The following is an 18,905-nucleotide window of genomic DNA, read 5'->3' as shown; positions in this document are numbered from 1 at the left end:
ACAAATATACAAGGAGCTCCAATTTATCAACGGGTGAAGCCTCGTTCGTTAAACGGGCCTTCCGAGCTGCAGCGGCGGCGGGGCTTTTGGTTTTGGTTTTGTAGGGGCATGGTCGGGAGCAGCTCTTGTCACCAACACCCAGGTACGCCGATTTCGGGGGCGGGAGGGGTTCGTGCAGAGAAGAAAGCTGCGGGGTGTTCTTAGCGCTTTCTTACAAGAAAAATACTCAGATTTGATTTCTAACCCCCCATCTTCCACCCCCTCGAAAGAGATACCAATATTTTTATTTTCTTTTTTAGACTCGTGGCAGCATCACAAGTAGAATACAAAAGATGTAGCCTGTACTTCACACAGCCGCCTCCTCCTTTTAGTAAGAACCCAAATGCAACCTCTCGGGTACAGAATTAAAGTCACAGCCCCACCAAACCCGAACGCCTGCTCGCACTTAGGAAAACAACCACTCCCGAGTATTTGAGACCAGGCAAAAAGCGAGCAAGCTGAATGCCTTGCATGGCAATGGCCCCACAACCAGGTACCAGAAATGGTAGGAATTCCTAACTGGACTTGAACGCCCTACGTGCTAAACATGGAAAACAGAAACGCAGAATAACGCAGACCTGTAAGGCTTTTCTCATGCTAATACAATATGTAGCAGAGTATTTTAGACTCAGAATGAAATACAGTAACCTGTCCTTACATTTTATATTTATATGCTTCCAACAATTCCATGTTTTAAGAAATACTACGCAAAGAGTAAGCATATCAAAATTTTAAGAGCTATTTCATACTTGAAATCATCTCAAAAACATTTCAGGACCAAAAAAAAAAGTTAATTTTCATTTATGATGCCACATAAAATCACACTTCTAACTAATCACTCATACTAAATTCTAGTTCAAAGAATTTCAGTGTTCTTTTTCAAAACATATTTATTCCTTGATAGGATTTGATAATCCCAGCCTCCAGACCCACTGAGGCCATTTTTAATACAGACAAGAGCAATTTGCTCGATAGGAACAAAGAACTGAACTGGTGCTTAACACACAAGGAATTGTCTGCAGACAAGCAGAAAAACACTACATCTTCCAGCAAGTTATTTTCCCTTCATAAAGAAATTATTACCATGTTTAATAATAAGCAGGTATTTTAAAAATCAAGAGACATCCCTGTGCTTAAAATGGGATACGAGAATATTTATCGGTAACGTGTCATACTTTTGAAATGCTGCCGCAATACTGTAGAAAATATTCAAGTGCAACCTTGTTAAGCTGAGCTCAGAACAGCCTGCCTTTGCATTGGAGTTTTACTGAAAGGTTGCTCATTCTAAACAAACACTGGTAATCAAGTAACTCAGAGCAAATAAAGTTCGTGGAAATTAACAAGTCAGTTCAGAAACGTATTTTAAGAGGGCAATTATGTTCCGTGCTTAGGCACAATAAATAGTAACAGGCCCCGTAAAATCGGTTATATAATAATACGATACAGAAGCACTGAAAACTTAAGAGCGTAGGAAGTTAGGCACGATGTTATACTGGCATTATATAAAAAAAGGAAAGTAAAACAAAGCATTTGGGCTAACAGCCTCGTTGAACTTTCCAGTATTCACACAGGCCTGTGATTCAAGATGTCTTTATTTAAGATGCCTCCCTGGAGCTTTATTCGCAGCAAGCTAATTAACATTCAAGTAGGGTCGAATTGTGGGAGGGGGAGAACGGGGAGAAGGAGAGGAGGTGGCACTTCAGTGAAGTTCACTAACATATATGGTCAGTGGCAAACTTACTAAAGCAGGGACACTGCGGGCCAACAGAGGTAAAGGAAGTAGAATGAAAAATTAAAGGCCTCGGGTAATTTGTCATCATCTCTCAGAGCTCAGGGTCAATGATCTCTTACCTTCGGGTCGATTTTCTTAAAACTGGGATCTTCTTCATCCACCTCAAAGTAGAGCTCAGAAAGAGTGATGGAAAGAGTGCCTTTCACTACCACCGAGGGTGCCACAAGCTGAGCTGGTGCGCTTAGGGCAACTGGTCCTGCCAAAGAGGGAGAACACCAACAATTTTCAAAATTACTTGCTTTTCAAGCTTAGAATGTGAAAATAAATAAAACAGAGAGCTTAGCTCTTCCTTAAAAAAACAAAACTTTTTTTATCCCAGAAAAGAACATATGTAATAGATTTACAATGTCTCTGTTCTGCCGAACGTTGAAGCAGCTACAATTGCAAACTGATGCATATATTATACATGCCAGAGCTGGCTTTAGCATGGCAATATATAGTTTTTCCTCAGCCACGTTTTCTTTTTGAAAAAGTTCAGTGGTTGCATACCTTCTGGTATATGCAATAGAGAGTGTGCACACGAGCACTTGAAATCTTACTGTCAAACGTGTTCTGTAGGTACTGGAGAGTTTCAATAGCTTTCCACAAAGATGAACACAGCAGTCAAGGCTCAAAGTTGTCTGACTGTGAAGTGTTCCCTCATGGATGATAGAAATCTATTGTTAAGGTTAGACAATGTTACAGAGCCTGAAGTAAAATGTTTTAAAGATGCTTCTGATTCCATGTTAAATATTGTTCAAGGATTCCATATAGCATTAGTGTAGCTCGGGGACTGTGGGAGTAAACAGCTGGAGGGTTGGTTTCCAACTGAATGAATTTTTATTGGAATAATCACATCTCCACAGGGCTTATCACAGGGACAAATCAGACGACTACTGAAAACAATAGGTTCGGCATAGATCTGACAATACAGAACCTATTATATAAACTAACACACACGGAGAGAAAGCAGGTTAGGTTTGTCATCCAGCTGATTAAGAGCTAAGGAAATGAAGTTACTTGGTCGCACTATTATCTGACTTTTATAAAACAGTGGAAGATATGAAAGTGACACAGACAATTTTGTTTTAATAAAGCATCTATAAATGAGGTACACACATTCAGGTAATCAATGTGAGAATAACTGACAAAAAATTCAGATGAATTGTCATTTCCATCGATTGTTAGGAGGGTGATGGTCCTTAATCTCGCATCAATCTCAATGTGTGCCACTAGGACAAAAGAAGAGATGCTCTGTTGAGATCAGAGCAGCTTTACCCTCTATTCCCAATGTACAAATACATTGTGTTTGCAGATGGGCATGAGATAGCTGCAGAACTGCCATGATTTCCCAAAGCTCACCCCCACAAATGGATGAAATAAGCAGCTATGTGTTCTTTTGCTGTCTCCCTTTGCCCTCTGTACATTAGCATGTAATCCAGAGGAGAAATAACATTTTTTCAATCACTCTCAGACATTCAATTACAGGGCAAGCAGACAGCTGCAGAAGCTGGGGCAGTCCAGGTCCTCTAGAAGACCCCTGACAATTTCCACTTCATTTCTACCCACACCACTTTATTAGTGAGGATTACTTCTTAATCCTATTGCCATTGTCAAGATTATATAATTAAACTCCCCTTTCACCTCTATTACAGTATGAATGTATTACTGGAACCAATGAATGTATAATAAACGAGAAGGAAACACAGAAGGCTGTTGAGAAGAAAGCTCGTGGTAGAAAGAAAAAGATCCACGTACATAAAATGCCATTGCATTATTCTCCTATTTCTTTATTTTCCACCACCCTTCCTATGTAGGTTTGGTGTTTGTTTTTTATTTATTATTTTCAGTATGTTGTAATTTTAACTTTGCTTTTAATAACTAAAGAGTGGAAAGCAGTTCAGGCAAGGGATAAGCAAACTGACAATAAATATTCACTTCTGCTAATTTCACTAAATCATCATAACGTAAGATTACACTACTAGCTTTTTGGGGAACCAGAATTATCCAAGCAACGACATTTTTCTCTAACAAAAATGTGCATGGAATACCCCAGGTAAGAAAGCAGCAGAACACAGAGAAATTTGCATTTTCATGTAAACCCATGTTCCTCAAATAACAATGAATTTGCTTTATAACTCCCAGTGAACCAAGGAAGTTACTATTTACATTATGAACTCTACAGAAATTGACTCATTCCACTTGGATTGCAACAGCAGCAAAGGTTCGTAAAATTAATCAAGTTCAAGGATCTGAAGTACTATCTTTTTCTGCAGGAAAAAGAAACAAAGTCAAATATGGTTATGGCCTGTGGAGAAGGGACTTGAATGAGGGAATGACAAGGGGTTTAAGGCAGTTAAATCCAGTGAGCGCACAGATCCTTGAAATCCAAGTAAATCACTAATACATACAATTTTATAAATTCGGGGGGAAACAGGACTCTGAAACTCTCCAAAGCCTTTAATTACAAATGACTTGCCTAATTGCCCACTAGGTCTGATGTTTTGAGGAATGAAACGAGGTCAAAAAAAAAAAAAAAAAGCTCTTTGCTGGGTAGAGCTTCTTTTTCTAAGGAAGATTTCCTAGAATACAGACATCTGCCATGGAAGCAAGCAGGTTATAAAAGCCCAAGAAAGAAAATGCGCAACTGTCCTCAAGTAAATTCCCAGCATCAGATGTGTAAAGAAAGTGATCTGAAAGACCCAGTTATGGGAAGGAACAATTTAATGGTGTGTATCCTAAATTAGTATTCACTGCAGAGCAGGGGAGATGAGAACTTAAACAGTAAAGAAGCTGAGAAGAAATTAGATAACTGAAGTTACCCGTTAAGTTCTCCACTTCTCTCTCCTCAATGAATGACGTGATATCATCGTCGCCTTCCAAGAGAATCTCACTTTCTGAGTTCTGATTTCCTAAGACTTGACTCTTGATGGACTGCTTTCCTTTAACAAGTATATCTTCATCAGGAGCTGAAATGAGAAAGAGACACTGCTCTGTCAGGTTTCGGAGGCAGAGACAAAGGAGTATAGCTTTGTTTTCTGTGTGTGTGTGGTTTTTTTTTCTGTAAAAAATGAAAGTTGAGAAAGAAAACGCCGTTTCAGACTAGCTACGGGAAGTACCTGCCTTAATCCTCTAATGTTAAAACACAGCTACTTTTAATCCTATTAAGCCTGCCCAAAACTACCCGGAGCTCTCTGCAGCGTTTAACTCCGTTTCAAGTGCCTGTGCCGGGGCTGGGCAGGGAGGAGGAAGGCAGGACGGGCTCTGCTCTCTCCGGCCGCGGGGCGAGTTCCCCTGCCGGCGGCAGGTCCCGCTGTCCCCCTGCCCCTCAGCAGCCTTCCAGCCCCGCTTCTCCGGCGTGGGGGGCAACGGGGAGGCACGGGGGGGCTTCCCCTGGGCCGGAGCCGGGGTGCACCTGCCCGCGGGAGGCACGGGGATGTGCCGCCGCGAAAAAAGGCGACGGCAGAGCGGGGTTTGCCTGCAGCAGCGCGGCCGCCACCGCCCAGAAGGGCGCTACCGGAGCCCGGCCCCCGGTCCCCTCCGGTTCCCTCCTGCCCCGGGCGGCCCCCGGCCCGCAGCCGGGCCCCGGTGGCGGCAGCAGCCGCCCGGGAGGTGCCGGTGCCCGCCGGGAGCCCCCGCAGCATCCCCCCGGCCGCCGGCGCTGCGGCTGCTCCGTGGGAACGAGGAGCCGCGGCGAAAGGGGGAGGGCGAGAGCTCGCCACGCTGAAGTTGCCGCTGGTTGGCAACCCTTAATTCCTTCTCTCTCTTTCGAAGCTGAAACCGAGCGGGGTATTTCTTTAAAAGCGATTTAAGAATGCCCACGGAACTGCCGCGCTGGAAAAAACGTGCGCCAAGCACATCGTGAGCGACTAACTTCAGCACACTGCTCCTTGCTGTCGCTGATTGCTGCCATACACGGTTTGAAGTTCCACTGGCTGGGTTAAAAAAAAAAAAAAAAAAGTTAATCTGCAAACATTTACAGAAGAAGGCAAGTCCCCAGTGGCAATATATAAAGTTTAAATTAAGTAAATATATGCACATAAATTGCAAATAATAAACTTTTCAATTAAGTGAAAACTAAACCAAAAAAAAAATCTCCCAAACCCTAAAAAATATCAACAAATATTCTGTTTTTGCCACATGCCTGGAGCTTAACAAAGATAAAAAGTTTAACTTGCCATACAAAATAAAATTCAATTTATGCACGGTCATTTCTCCCCAAACAATAGCTGCCACTTGTCAGCCTTCAAAAAATAAAGTATTGAAAAGCTTTAACTGCACTGTACAAACACAGATTTTACTTTCTTCTAAAACGTATTCATGTAAATAATGATAACTCCAATTCTGGAATTGTTCAACGTGAGTTGAAAACCTTCTTGTCATGGAAAATATGCAGCTGATATTTAGGAAGGTTTTCCTGTAATTAACTCCCCCTTGAGGATTTTAAGTTAGCAGCAGTAAAATTACCAACAGTATACTAATACACACCACATGCACTGTTGCTCAGTGGCCCAGCAGCATTCTGTTGAAGATCAAAAAAAGTAAAATAGAACAAAACCATGCCAGGGATAAAGTAAAGGATAATCAGCCCTTTTTTCTTCTCCCCTTTTTCCCCCTATTTAATGCTAGAAAACTCTATTCAGTGTTTCAAAAACCTCCATGTGCATAGTACATAGCTGTCATTTTTGCTTCCTTCATTATAATGTCACACTGAAGGTACTATTTCACACTAGCCTTCTACCTATTCTCATTTAAGATTGATTTGAGAGCCAAGATCAAAGTTCAATACTTTTACATTTAGCATAACTTGTCCAAGTTACTAGTATGTCCTGCAGTCTTTTTTTCTCATCTATCACTAAGAAAAAGTAAAATCAATATGGCCACTTCCAAGCCAGAGACAATCGGGTAACAGAAACGCACACCTCCTGCCTCGTCTTTCCTCATTCTGATGATATTTATTTCTCAAACTATATTATAGCGATTCAAAAACATACACCTTGCATAACTGTCTTTTTTCAAGAAAAGATTTTAGATTATAAGTTTAGTCTGACTTTGTAAATTGTTTACATTTTTGTCATCTCTCCGCACAATGTTGGCTACCCACGTTTCCTGACACGTGCACCGTACACACAAATGTGTAATGTACGTGCGCAGGGAGACACAGGCACCAACTACTGGAAGGCAATCAGACACCACCCCGAACCAGAATCTGCTTTTTCTGTACGGAGCTGAATAAAGCACTGCACCTACAGCCAACAGGCACAGGCACAGTGAGTATCTGTGTAGAAATGGAATACACTCCACGTGGGTTCACCTATTTTGTGTATTGCATGCACTTAGGTAGGCCACAGTGTAGTTCTCTCTCTGTATTTACCTACTAGAGATGCACACGACAGAGCATGACAGCAAGTGCCAGATTCCGTTCCCATGTACGTGCAGGGGTGTCCCGCACTTGATTTCATCTGCCAGGTCCCAGATCCTGCTGTCACCTGTAACACAAGCTGCGCTCTGCCAGGCCTGCCTAGCCTTGGCATGGCCAGGCTTCTGGCTCCAGCCCTGCAGATCTGAGCAGTCGCTCACATTCACGTTTTCAAGATCAAGACCAAAAGGTATGGCCTATGTTCTGCACAGGGTGTAACAGTCTGCTAGCAGAGTGTTCCTCTGGCACACTAATTTCATTATTATATTTCATTATTCTAATTCCATGCAATCCTTCCCAAATTGCTCTCTAGGACCCACTTCCTTCAAGGAGCTTTTAGCAAACATCTCTGCATCTGCACAGAGCCTTCTTTATCCCAGTCAAACCTCTGGAACATTCGGGTGTAAAAATAATTTCACTTAAATCATCCACTGAATGACAGATTGTTTTAAATTGTTTGTCTATAACTTGCAAGAAAAAAAAAAGGAATTCTTAAAAGCTGTTTGAAAAATAAATTATCAGAAAGGACCGTACAGAAGGTAACTTACTATTGCTTTTTATATTTTTAATGTCTGGTAAACGTATCAGAAAAAGCAATTCTGGGAAAGGATGCACTAAAAAAAATTTACTATCGTTTTGTTAGTTGGGCCTCCCAGAAGCCTCCCTTAAGTCTGTTTGTTTTGTTTTGTATTTTTTTAAGGCAACATTGGGAAAAACAAACACTTTCACATCAGATTTCTGAAATATTCTTTTTAAGACTTCTTTTCTGTCCCCTGAGTTTAGGCAAAGAAAACTGGCCAGTCAAGTTCAATATTATATAGGATCGGTTGCTAGATACTTTCAGTGGCAATGTTGTGAACTCCGCCTCGACTGAAATACTAAAGACTGTTTTAATCCCCTCCCCCCAGGTTTTAATAAATGTCAATGAAAATAAACAAGCAGACACATCACCTGTTAAAAAGCTTGGTACGGCATTTCCAAGCAGGTAAAGATTCTCTTGCAAAATAGTGTTCTGGGGAGTCAGGCTACAAAACCCAACAGGGCTAAAGTACTCATTTTTGCATGATATTACTTTCCAGGAACAGAAATTTGACTTTCACATCTATATAATTCATAAACCCTTTGGTTTCATTTCTAAACAATGAGTGGAAAATGGAAACAGAAATAAATTAACTCTTTGCATCCCACAGCATCTTCACCTCTTTGCTTCCCCCACACTACATTACTAGCCTGACGTTTATAAATAGCCATTTTGGAAGGTGTTTTTTTTTTTCCTTTGAAAAATTACCTAAAGCTTTTTTTTCCCAAGCAAGTTAATGTGAACTTGGGAATGGCAATTAAATTGTCAGAATTAAAAAATTTGTTTTTAACTAGAAGGTAGCCAGAAGTATAGTCATGGGGCTGGTATTGATTGTCTGAACAGAGAACATTAGTCTTCAGGTATTTATTCTGCCACCTCTGCACCAGAGGCTCTCCTTCAAATCAAATCAATCCCTGGAAAAGATTGGTTCTTGCTACTAAGACACATAACTAGGCTGCAAGAGAGCTGATTGTTGTTGTTGTTGTTGTTCTCTATAGGTTTTACTGAACAATATCTAGGCTTCCGATTGTTTCTAAAGCTTTTTCACAGTTGCAAACTGTGATCTTTTCCAGACTGTGAGCTCTCCGGGGCAGGGAATATACATGATTTGATTTGCAAGACACCAAGCAGTTGATAATGTGCACCTACTAGTGAAAAGTGTGCTAAATTCTATGCTCGCAAGCACGCAATAGTACTTTCCCATTATTTATGCATTATTTTCCTGTCTCCCTTTTGGCAAAATCCCATATGCCCAATTTCAGGTTTTGGTTTTGTTCTGTTTAGTTTTCAGAAAAGCTTAAATAGGCAATAGGGAACCTTTATTCACCATTTTAAAAATGCTTTTTCTTCAGAGACATGTAAAATTAATTGAAATACAATAATTAATGATAAATTATTGATAAGAAATCATAAAGCACCAAGACAAATCCATTGCAAATTCTAAGTATATCCACAACCTGGCAATGCGGCCTGAACGTCCAGTTCTGAAAATCTGAAAACAATTGGATTTTCTGACCTGACATCACTTAATATTAAAAGTTTATAAACACATTTCAGAAAGAAATAAATCAAGTGACTGTTCAAGCTGACCTTTCTGATAACTGCACCTTCTGATACTTTCTACAAAAAAAACCTTTGTATTCCTATAAATTAAATATAGCTTCTGGTTGAACAGCAATTTGCATTTGGTCATTTTACACCTTGCCAATGGAAAGTCCTCGATCAAGACAGTTGCACACCTACCTACACTCCAGCAGATGGTCATTCTCTATACTTTCAGAAATCACATAAATTGCATTATGATTTAAGGTACACTAGAATATTCACTTGATAAAGAAACAAAATGCCATCAGACAACTAAGGTACTATGCAATTAAATTCAGAAGAGAACATCAAGAAATTAAATATAATAGAACACTTACGGATGTCAAATGCTGAACAGAAGGACTAACAAAAAAAAATTAGCCCCTTTCAAATTACTGGGGTTAGGTACCAGCTACATATTATCAAATAGGGCTACTTTTATTCAATCTTATCAATTGATCTTTGTATCAATAAAAATTGTACTCCTGTCAATTACAAACTGCATATGAGTGATAGCCCTTGAAATATAGCATGGATTAATGAAAATATCACGTTACTATGAAAGATGAATAATTCTATTAGTGTGTTTACTTTCGAAAGAATTGATTACACAAATATAAACAGAAGCTGTAAATAGTTTGCCGTAAAAATAACAGTATTTTTCAGTGCTTTGATAAACAACATAAAGATTAAATAGGAACATACAAGGAGAATACGTAAAACTGTGTCAAGTCCTATTTAACTTAAACTACACAATTTTAAAGGGGGGCAGTTCTTCTTTATCCAAGGATATTATTGAACAGAAAAAAAAAAAAAACTTGTGTCCTTAAAGTCCATGGTATAGAAACAACACACGGTACTAACAAAACAAGCCCCAAAGAAAAAGTGGGTTAATTAATTCTACATCTTGTTCCTCTTTCTATAGTCAAAGATGTAGGTCTCTATGAACGTTGCTTTTAGATCACTTTATTGACTATTCTCTGCATGGTCATTTATTTTAAAGGACTGATGTCACATTTGGCATTATATCAGCTGACATATTGTAGACATTTTCTTCCAGAAATGGCTCTTTAAGGCTGAGTGCCAGAGGTTAAGATGCCTGATGGAAACTAACTTTACGACAGTGATGTTCTTCTATGCTCGTACAACAGTCTTAGTAATTTTAAATTAGCATAAAGTGCATGCCTCCACGTATCGTGTGTGTACGTATATATACACACGCAGTAATTCAGACTAAATATGAAAAAACTGAATTTAAATGATTCTATTCAGTGACATGTACATTCAAGAGGAAGGGTATTCAGTTTTAAGCATAAGCAAATTATTTTTAAATAAAAGGTGGATTTTTCAACCTTATCAATGTATCTTCATTAGATCACAAAGACAAAATTCTAGACTAAAACCCAAAGTTCCTTAGCTTTGGCTTTTTAACTTTTGGTTTATTACAAGTTCTAAAACTGATTATCTCCTTGGTTTTGTAAATACATTCCAATAGAACAGACATAGCAGCATGTAGCTGGGTGATCCCTGATAATAAAATGGGGGGGAAAAAACTGTTAAAAATGCGACCTGTTTTTAACATCACCAGGTAGAAGTCATTACCATTTATTGCTTGAACAATCCTTTACATTTTGGCATTTGTTACTATTTCTTCCATATCAAATTTTTACAGAAATACTTGAGGACTTAAACACACGCAAAAGTCTGAATAAAGTTTTGCTCTAGAAGCATTATTTTTCTTTTTATATGTCTGTAAGGATAGCCTGATATATGCTCAGGCTAACTGAAATAATTGGTGTGGATTTCTGAACAGGGACCATTGTCTTTTGAAGTTACTATGGCATAAATAGGTAATTTACCACAAGAACATGTGTCCAGGGTTTAATGGCAAAATTACATCCACCTTTTCTTGTACTTACCGAGACCTATATTTGAAATCACTGTATGCAAAGTGTGCACAATGTGCCATCTCAGCTAAGATGTAATGAGGAGGCTTACCAAATACCAGCGTTGCTTACGATAAGCAATGGTCAGTTTATCTCTGTACTGAGCATGTCTGAAACGCAATGACAAGCCTTTTGGCATCTGGGACAATTTTATAGCACCTTGTAGGAATGAAGGTCTAATTTTCACTGCCAGGTACTGTAACCTGCTGCTATTGGCAAGAAGCAGTTTTTACACTGACCATGTTCTCCAGCTGCTTTTAGTGTCGCTTCAGGATGTGTCGATCCAAGGGGGTTACGCACAAATCGTCGCCGGCGCCGCAAGTCATCTTCCCAGTAGTCAAGGCGCCAGAACTCACGAGGACGACTACAATGAAACAGAGGAGCCACATATGTTAGCAATTATCAAACAGCATGGTAGCACTGAATTTCTGCATAAAGCTCTCCTTGTTTGCGCTGCCTTTTTTTTTCTTTTTTTTTTTTTAACCTCCCCCCTTTCTGCAATCTTTTACTTAGGTATGTCCTTGAAAATAACAATATCACCTTCCAGTCTAAGGAACTCCTTTCCCTTTTTTCTTGGAAGGTGAAATGAGCACTAAATACATCATTTTGAAATGAATTGCTGACAGTGTGATCAGTTTCCCCACACTCTAGTGGCATGTGCTCCGATTTCAGCCTCATTTCAGCCTCAGCAGGGCACCTTTCTCAGTGACTGCATTTATAAACCAGAATAGGGAAAAGGCTATTATAAATATGGTATAGCATTACCTATATTAATCAAAGTCTGTCCCCCTTCATTTTTCTTCCTAATTTGTGCCTTTTTGCACAAGGTCAGTAAATCATACCATGAATTCTTGGTCCAGAAAGTGTTAACTTTAATGAATACCTCAGTTACATGGTTATGTATGTGATAATAAAATATTACTCTGTTTAGATGTGCAGGAATTTAATTAAAATAATCTCTTAAAATATTCATTACATTTAGCCCCTGAGGCTTACAACAACACAAGAAAATGCATTTCTTTTCCATTTACTGTTTTTAAATAAACCATTCCAGGAGAGTGAAATAGCAATCTATTTTCAAGCAAATCAGATTGGATTCCTGTTTTATGTAGTTGTGTTTTTACATTTAATTAAAAACTACATGTTATGATGTGTAATAATTGCTATATTGAAGGCATACTTTTAAAAAATTACATCTAGAAAAGGTTATATCAAATTCATTATTTTCCATTGTATGCTCCAAATATACGTAGATCTTTTTAATATGGTCATATATAAGTGCCAGTTACTATCTTGTTAGATGATCATGAATGAATGCCACTGTAAAACAATATTTTAGCCCAGAGAATGTACCAAAAAACAAACCACAGTTTCAGGTATAGCGAAATAAACAAGCAGAAAATGCCTGACACATACAATAGTCATGATAGGTTCATAGCCTGAAAACCTATATAGCCATGTTACAAAACATAGGCTATGTTTGTTAACGTAACTAGTATTAAAACAATAACTTGCAATGTACATTGCAATGTATTCCATTTCTGGTCCAATAGCTAATAAAAAGTATACCTGTCAACACTGACAAATGAATAGCCATGACTAATTTACAGATCCCATAGTTAAAAATACTTGATATCTATATTCTTAGTTTTGAGGTCTAAAGCCAGAGATGAGTTTTATTTAAGCTAACCCAAGGTTTCAAACATAGTAACAAAAGCCACAATAATTTGCATAGCTCCCCTCTTAAACACAATTTGTAGATATTAAAAATTGTGACTGAAAATTATCCTATAAAAATTGAGAATGTCTATGCATCTAGCTTTAAGTTTCCATGCCCTTTTCTGACATCAAGGAAAAGGCAGTGCTATTCTTCATCCTCCTGATTTCTTAATTTCAGAAAAATACTCAAGTATTTGAAACAAATACCCCAGTATTTTATATTCACACTTTATGTGTTACAATCATGCCTAAATTTGAATGCTTTTGTTATAAAATCCAATGATTTTGGCATACTTAGTCAAATGAAGCAATATTAAAAAAAACACAGGAAGATAGGGTTTTATTCAAAGCTCGATTAATAACTTAAAATTCTCCTTCAGCAATCACAAAAAAAAAGGCAGAACACAGCTGGCTATGTGCATGCCTTTGATAGTCGTAGAGCATGGATAGGCACTTCATCATTCTGCCTTCCTACATTTATCTGTTAAAATTATTATCAAATATCAGCCAGGATGCAGTCGTGAATCACAGACTGCTCCTCGTCTTCAGGGGAATGATACAATGAGGGTCTATTCATCAGTATGGCAATCGGCACAAGTAATTAGTTCCCTAGACTGAGATCTCCTACAAAGCTTATTTCAGTCAGCACCACAAACATATGACAATGAAAAGCTAATGGAAGCCGCTAAAATTTGTTAACCTCTTCTGCCATCAATCCTTCTGGTATTCTGTGCTACAGTATTATGCAAAGATGGTAAATTATTAATTTGTCATTCATCTATCTCTCTACAGTTTTGATAGAATTAAGTGATGTCATTCTACTGGATAGCAATTAAAATTATCCTACATTGCAAAACTATGCTAAAATTATTAGAAAAATAGGAAACTATGATCGGGCAAAAAATTATCCTGAAACATAATATATCTTTAGTCCCCTACTTTTATTTTCCATTCAGGGAATGAAATTTGCATAGGACTCCTCGTCCTCCACCAGTGCAGTGACTGTTCACAAACAATAACGTCATCGACTATTAGCCTGCGTATTTGGGTATTTGTAACTACCTGCAACCACTACATGATGAGGAAAAATATCTACTCTCTACACACAGACAGATATATAACAAAAAACTGTACAGCCATAAACACACACCTATTGTCTAATTCTTAAAAACAAACCGCTTTTGAGAGCAACTACTGGGACAAATGCTTATTAGTACCAAGATAATCCAGTAAACAATACAGCTACTGTAGAACAACCAGCTTACAGGTAAGGTCATTTAACTGCTACAGCCCCATCCCCAAAGAACAACGCTGTCTCATGCAGACGTTATACGTCTACAGCCAGGGGGAGACAGACGTAACGACTGCTCTGAGTTGGCTGCAGTTTGCTGGGTGAAAGACTGAAGCATTGCATAGCAAAGGGCCAAGTAACTGGATTTTGAGAACAGCATAGTGCTGTTGACCAAGGGTGTTGTTTTTTTGTGTGTGTGTGGTGTGTTTTTTTTGACAACAAGCTTCTGGCCCTATAGTAGGTTGCCATATGGACTAAAGGTGCTATATGGACTGGATCAATGAACATAAGTACTCAATTAGTTTAAGTGCAAGAGCAACATTTCTCAGGGGACTGAGGATTTATGAATTATAAATCATATTATTTGCATGGATTTGTCAGGGGCCCCACTAACATGATACACAGTAATTGGTGGTTCCTTAGTAACAATTTTGAATGAATAGAAGCAATGCTTTGATATTAAATGTTTTATTCAAGTAGCATTACCATGACATTGCTTTCTTTTTCAGTTTTCCAAATTGCCAGTCTAGGTACCCAGACTTGAGACAAGACTCTCTTCTCAGTTCATGTTTAACTAAGTAGATGGTTTTAATTGTACAGAAATGAAATATACAATGACCAATATAGCCTGTATATCAGAATTTTGATCATATAATTCAAAAGAAAAACGCACATCGCTGTGGTCAACGGGAAAAAGCTTACATGCTGACATATCTGCATTCCAAGAACAAGAGAACAGGAAACCTATTTTCTCTATCAGTTTCAAAGATTAACCCAATCAAAACAAAACATACCAACTGGCCTACTAGCTTTATTATGGTGTTAAAAGAATTCTAGGCTTGGGAATTACCTTGAGGTTCTAATATCCTATAGGAGACTTAAATTGAATCTAAGGAGTACAACCACAGAATGATGAGAAGATCACACAATTTCTGAAGAATTACTTCTTGTAATGTCTTACCCATTGTATATTTCAAGATATTCTGCTATCTTTACATTTACTGAAAAGAAGCAGTCAGCACACTAGCGTGAACAGAAAAGAGACCCTGCAGGGTGAGTAAAAATAAGGAAACAGTAAACCTACAAATGGATTAGTTTGAGAGGTCTTGGAGCTGTACTTGGGCCAACAGCTGATCAAGAATGGATTTTAGCATACCAGAGAAGCATCCATTCAGATCCTTTCATTAGTGAAGTAATAAATAAATAAAAGTAGCACAAGAAGAAAAGGAGAGAAAGGTGAAAGCAGCACAGCATTAAAGAAATCATCTGCAGAGACAGAGGATGGCTAGAGAACCAAATGATTTCTTCTGCCTAGAAGGGTATTTAGTCTTCAAGGCAAGAAAACCTGCATGAGAGACAACTTTGACAAACTCAAAAGCAGATGGAAACTAGATTGTGTATGCCGTAAAAACAATATGTTGTCATGAAGATTCCAACCAGCCTGCCAGTCATCGCAGTCTTCTTTTTAAAAAGAAACGGTTCTTGCTCTGGTGTAAAGCAATTACATACATTAAATACAGATATGAAACATTAGCCAATGTGAATTTTGTACTGCTAGAACTTATTTCACAGATGCATCCAGAACCAAGGCTGTTACCATGCCACAGAATGAGAACATTGGTTGTTCATGCAATATACATAATACCCTATTCACATGTCCTAAATCCAAGATACCAAGATAAATTTCTAGATAAGACACTCCTCATTGGAACTCTAACTGTAGAGTTAAGCAGATAAGTCAATCTCCAAACCTAATCAATCCCCCGGCTCTCTACTAAGGCCATCACAAGGCAATCAGTCAGCAATGCCAATTTCAAAGGTATAAACACGCTTGAACACAGGGTCCTGGGCTAATTTACTTTCACAGACAACCAAACACAGAGTGGCAACACTACTTATTCATCAGTAGCAACGGTATAGATTTGGCAGTAAATCTGAATCAAAGAAGGCTCTTCAATTTCCTCTATTACCAAACACAAACCTACCAAAATTTCTCATTTTAACTTCATTCAAAATTTGATTGCAATGGCTCATCAAGTAGCTCATGCACAATATCAGGTGCTATTTCTAAATTAAATAGGAATAGGAAATAGAAATGCCCCATTTTTAAGAAAAAATATCTTGGATTCTTTTAATTCTGGTCAGTAACATTTTTTGTTCTATATCTAGGTGGCTTGAGCTTCCATGTGAAATGCTTCAAGAACTCAGGCCAGACATCTGCTGCGAGATACGTAAATGCTCTTCTCAAAAAAAAAAAAAGCAACAAGCATTCACATTTGATTGTCAATCCAAAAATAAAAGTGATCAAGTTCTAGAAAAAAACACATAGATCTTGAAGGAATACTGCTAGCAGGCTGTAGGGCATCATCAATGCAATGTGCCTGCTTTATCTTGCAAACTGAAATCCATTGCATTTTCATGGAGATGCATGTCTAGAATATTAACTAAAATCTCTTGTATTTTGCATTTAAAAACACAGTGCAACGTATCTTTCACTGACTTAATAAAACGTGATTTCAGAAAACAAGTAAAACATCTTCTGAAACCCTGCATTATTCTTACAATAAGCTTTCACAAACCATGATCTAACAAAAACAAGTTACACCACAGCACATTAATACATTTAGCTACATGTTTACAAGTACCAATCTAAAGAATGTTATGTGTAAACTATTAATATTTGTAACATGCCCAAAATATCTAGCATATTTCAGAAAATAGAACATTGAGTTTAACAATGGTAAAGCACCGAACTGAAGATGTAGCTTGACAAGCAAGTTCTCAGCAACAGCATCAAGTTCAGCATCTCACCTGGAGATCCCATGCACAAGTATTTGTGCTGCCATGCGGTAAGCTAAATCAAAGAACCAATGCAGCAGGAAAAAGACTGTTTTCCAGTAAATCACGTTCCTGAACTGATTCACAACTTTGTCTGCATTAGCAAAGCACTCAGGAGAAAGTTTGGTTAGTATTAAGTCAGTTGCCACTAAAATATTATTTGGCCAGCTACAGTATCTCAAAGCATGTGTTTCAGAGCACTTCACTGATAATGTATCTACATCAGAACATTAAAGATTGATTAACTCCTAGGAAGTGCTTTGAGATCTTTGGAAATGCTACCTACATTACCTGTATTGCCTTCAATGGCAATACCACTTAAAGAAGATCTACTTTCCCTCCCTCTCAGCTGCGTTCATGTAAGCATTCGTGGGGCTCCACTGTAAACTGGAGCACAGTAACCATCTCAGCTTATTAAGGCTGAACGTTTTATTCTGTTTTATATCAGTAACCTGTTTACACTGCAGCCTGACCAGCAACTACATAACTAAAAATGAGGGAAAAAAACGTGCTGGCGAGGGGGAAGGAAGGAAGAAAAGGATAATAGAAAACATTTGATATCAAAAAAGACATAGCATGTACTCTTACTCCAACATCATCAGACTCTGCGCCTTCCCTTAGTATCTTCATTTTCCTCCCACATAGACATTCATATTCCATAGTTTCAGAAGAGGGTTTCCGCAAATGGAAATAATTGGGAATCCTTAGGCAAAAAATAATCACGCACGCGCAGGCTCTTAATCTCTGCCACACTCATTGCTGTAGTAACAACAACTGGTCATAACAAAGGCCCAAAGTCATCAAGTAAAACTTCTTTGGCATAGTATCAACTGTGCAGAATATTAATATAATCTATTAAATTATCGTTGTTTACTTGCTTCTTCTAGCACTTCTCCAAGAAAACATTTGACTTTGTCTACAAAGGATTATTTTTTTCTAAAAGGACTTTTGCCTTTATCTGTATTTCACTATTATCAAAAAGTGTGTTTTTTCTCCATAATGCTTTCAGAAGAGAAAATCGTACTATTCTTTTTCACATCTTTCCCAAGTAGCAGATGTGGAAAGCTGGGTGTGAACTCCAGGCACAGCATCTGCATGGACTTAGCATGGAACTGTTACTCTGGGGACCTCTGTATCAAAAGGGACCTTAGTACAGTTTAAATCTCATGTGCTTCCAGCGTAGAGGGAAAAAACGGAGAAGTTAGTAAGGGAAGCATGTCTTACCAGTTATTTCATTTCAATTTCATTTCCCCATATAAACAACACAGAACAAACAGCACAGATCTGTAATTCCTAGGTCTGCATTTGAAAACCTGGTGGAAATGCTCTTTGTGGGTTTTAATACAGCAAACAGCCAGGATATTATCTCTGTCTCAACCACACATTAGACACTGCAGTCCCAATAACCCCACCCAGGCTTCCCTATCTCCGTGCTTTAAGTCATACCAAAAATGCATTCCCATCTAACTAGCGTGCAAAACAAGAGAAGAGAATAATGCCAATCCCAGATATCACAGACTCTTTTCTGCATTGACAAGCTTTGAATCTCTCATTTAAAATACACTCCAGAAACAAATGTTGACAATAAATGTTTCAGTCCTCCTTTACACATTATAAAGCACCGTGTCAGGGTAAAGACAAGCCCACCCTTAAGGTGCTGCTGTCCTAGATGATGGTGTTTTTAACTTCCAGTCTAAAAACATCTCTGTTTACATATG

At 38.3% G+C, this 18,905-nt stretch overlaps 1 protein-coding gene across 3 annotated transcripts in view; it reads right to left on the bottom strand.

Annotated features, from left to right (window-relative positions):
- The window catches only part of LRBA (LPS responsive beige-like anchor protein), a 400,077-nt gene that overhangs the window by 178,100 nt on the left and 203,072 nt on the right, over positions 1-18,905 (bottom strand). For all 3 annotated transcript variants that reach the window (XM_080589383.1, XM_080589381.1, XM_080589382.1), the window contains 3 exons: positions 11,579-11,703; positions 4,633-4,779; positions 1,891-2,027 (listed from right to left, as the gene is read on the bottom strand). In XM_080589383.1, the coding sequence (XP_080445509.1) occupies positions 1,891-2,027; positions 4,633-4,779; positions 11,579-11,703 (409 nt within the window). The remainder of the gene's footprint in view (positions 1-1,890; positions 2,028-4,632; positions 4,780-11,578; positions 11,704-18,905) is intronic.

This window comes from Anser brachyrhynchus, assembly GCF_964034855.1.
Source record: "Anser brachyrhynchus genome assembly, chromosome: 4".
Taxonomy (NCBI): domain Eukaryota; kingdom Metazoa; phylum Chordata; class Aves; order Anseriformes; family Anatidae; genus Anser; species Anser brachyrhynchus.
This window is presented reverse-complemented; position numbering and strand designations above follow the sequence as displayed.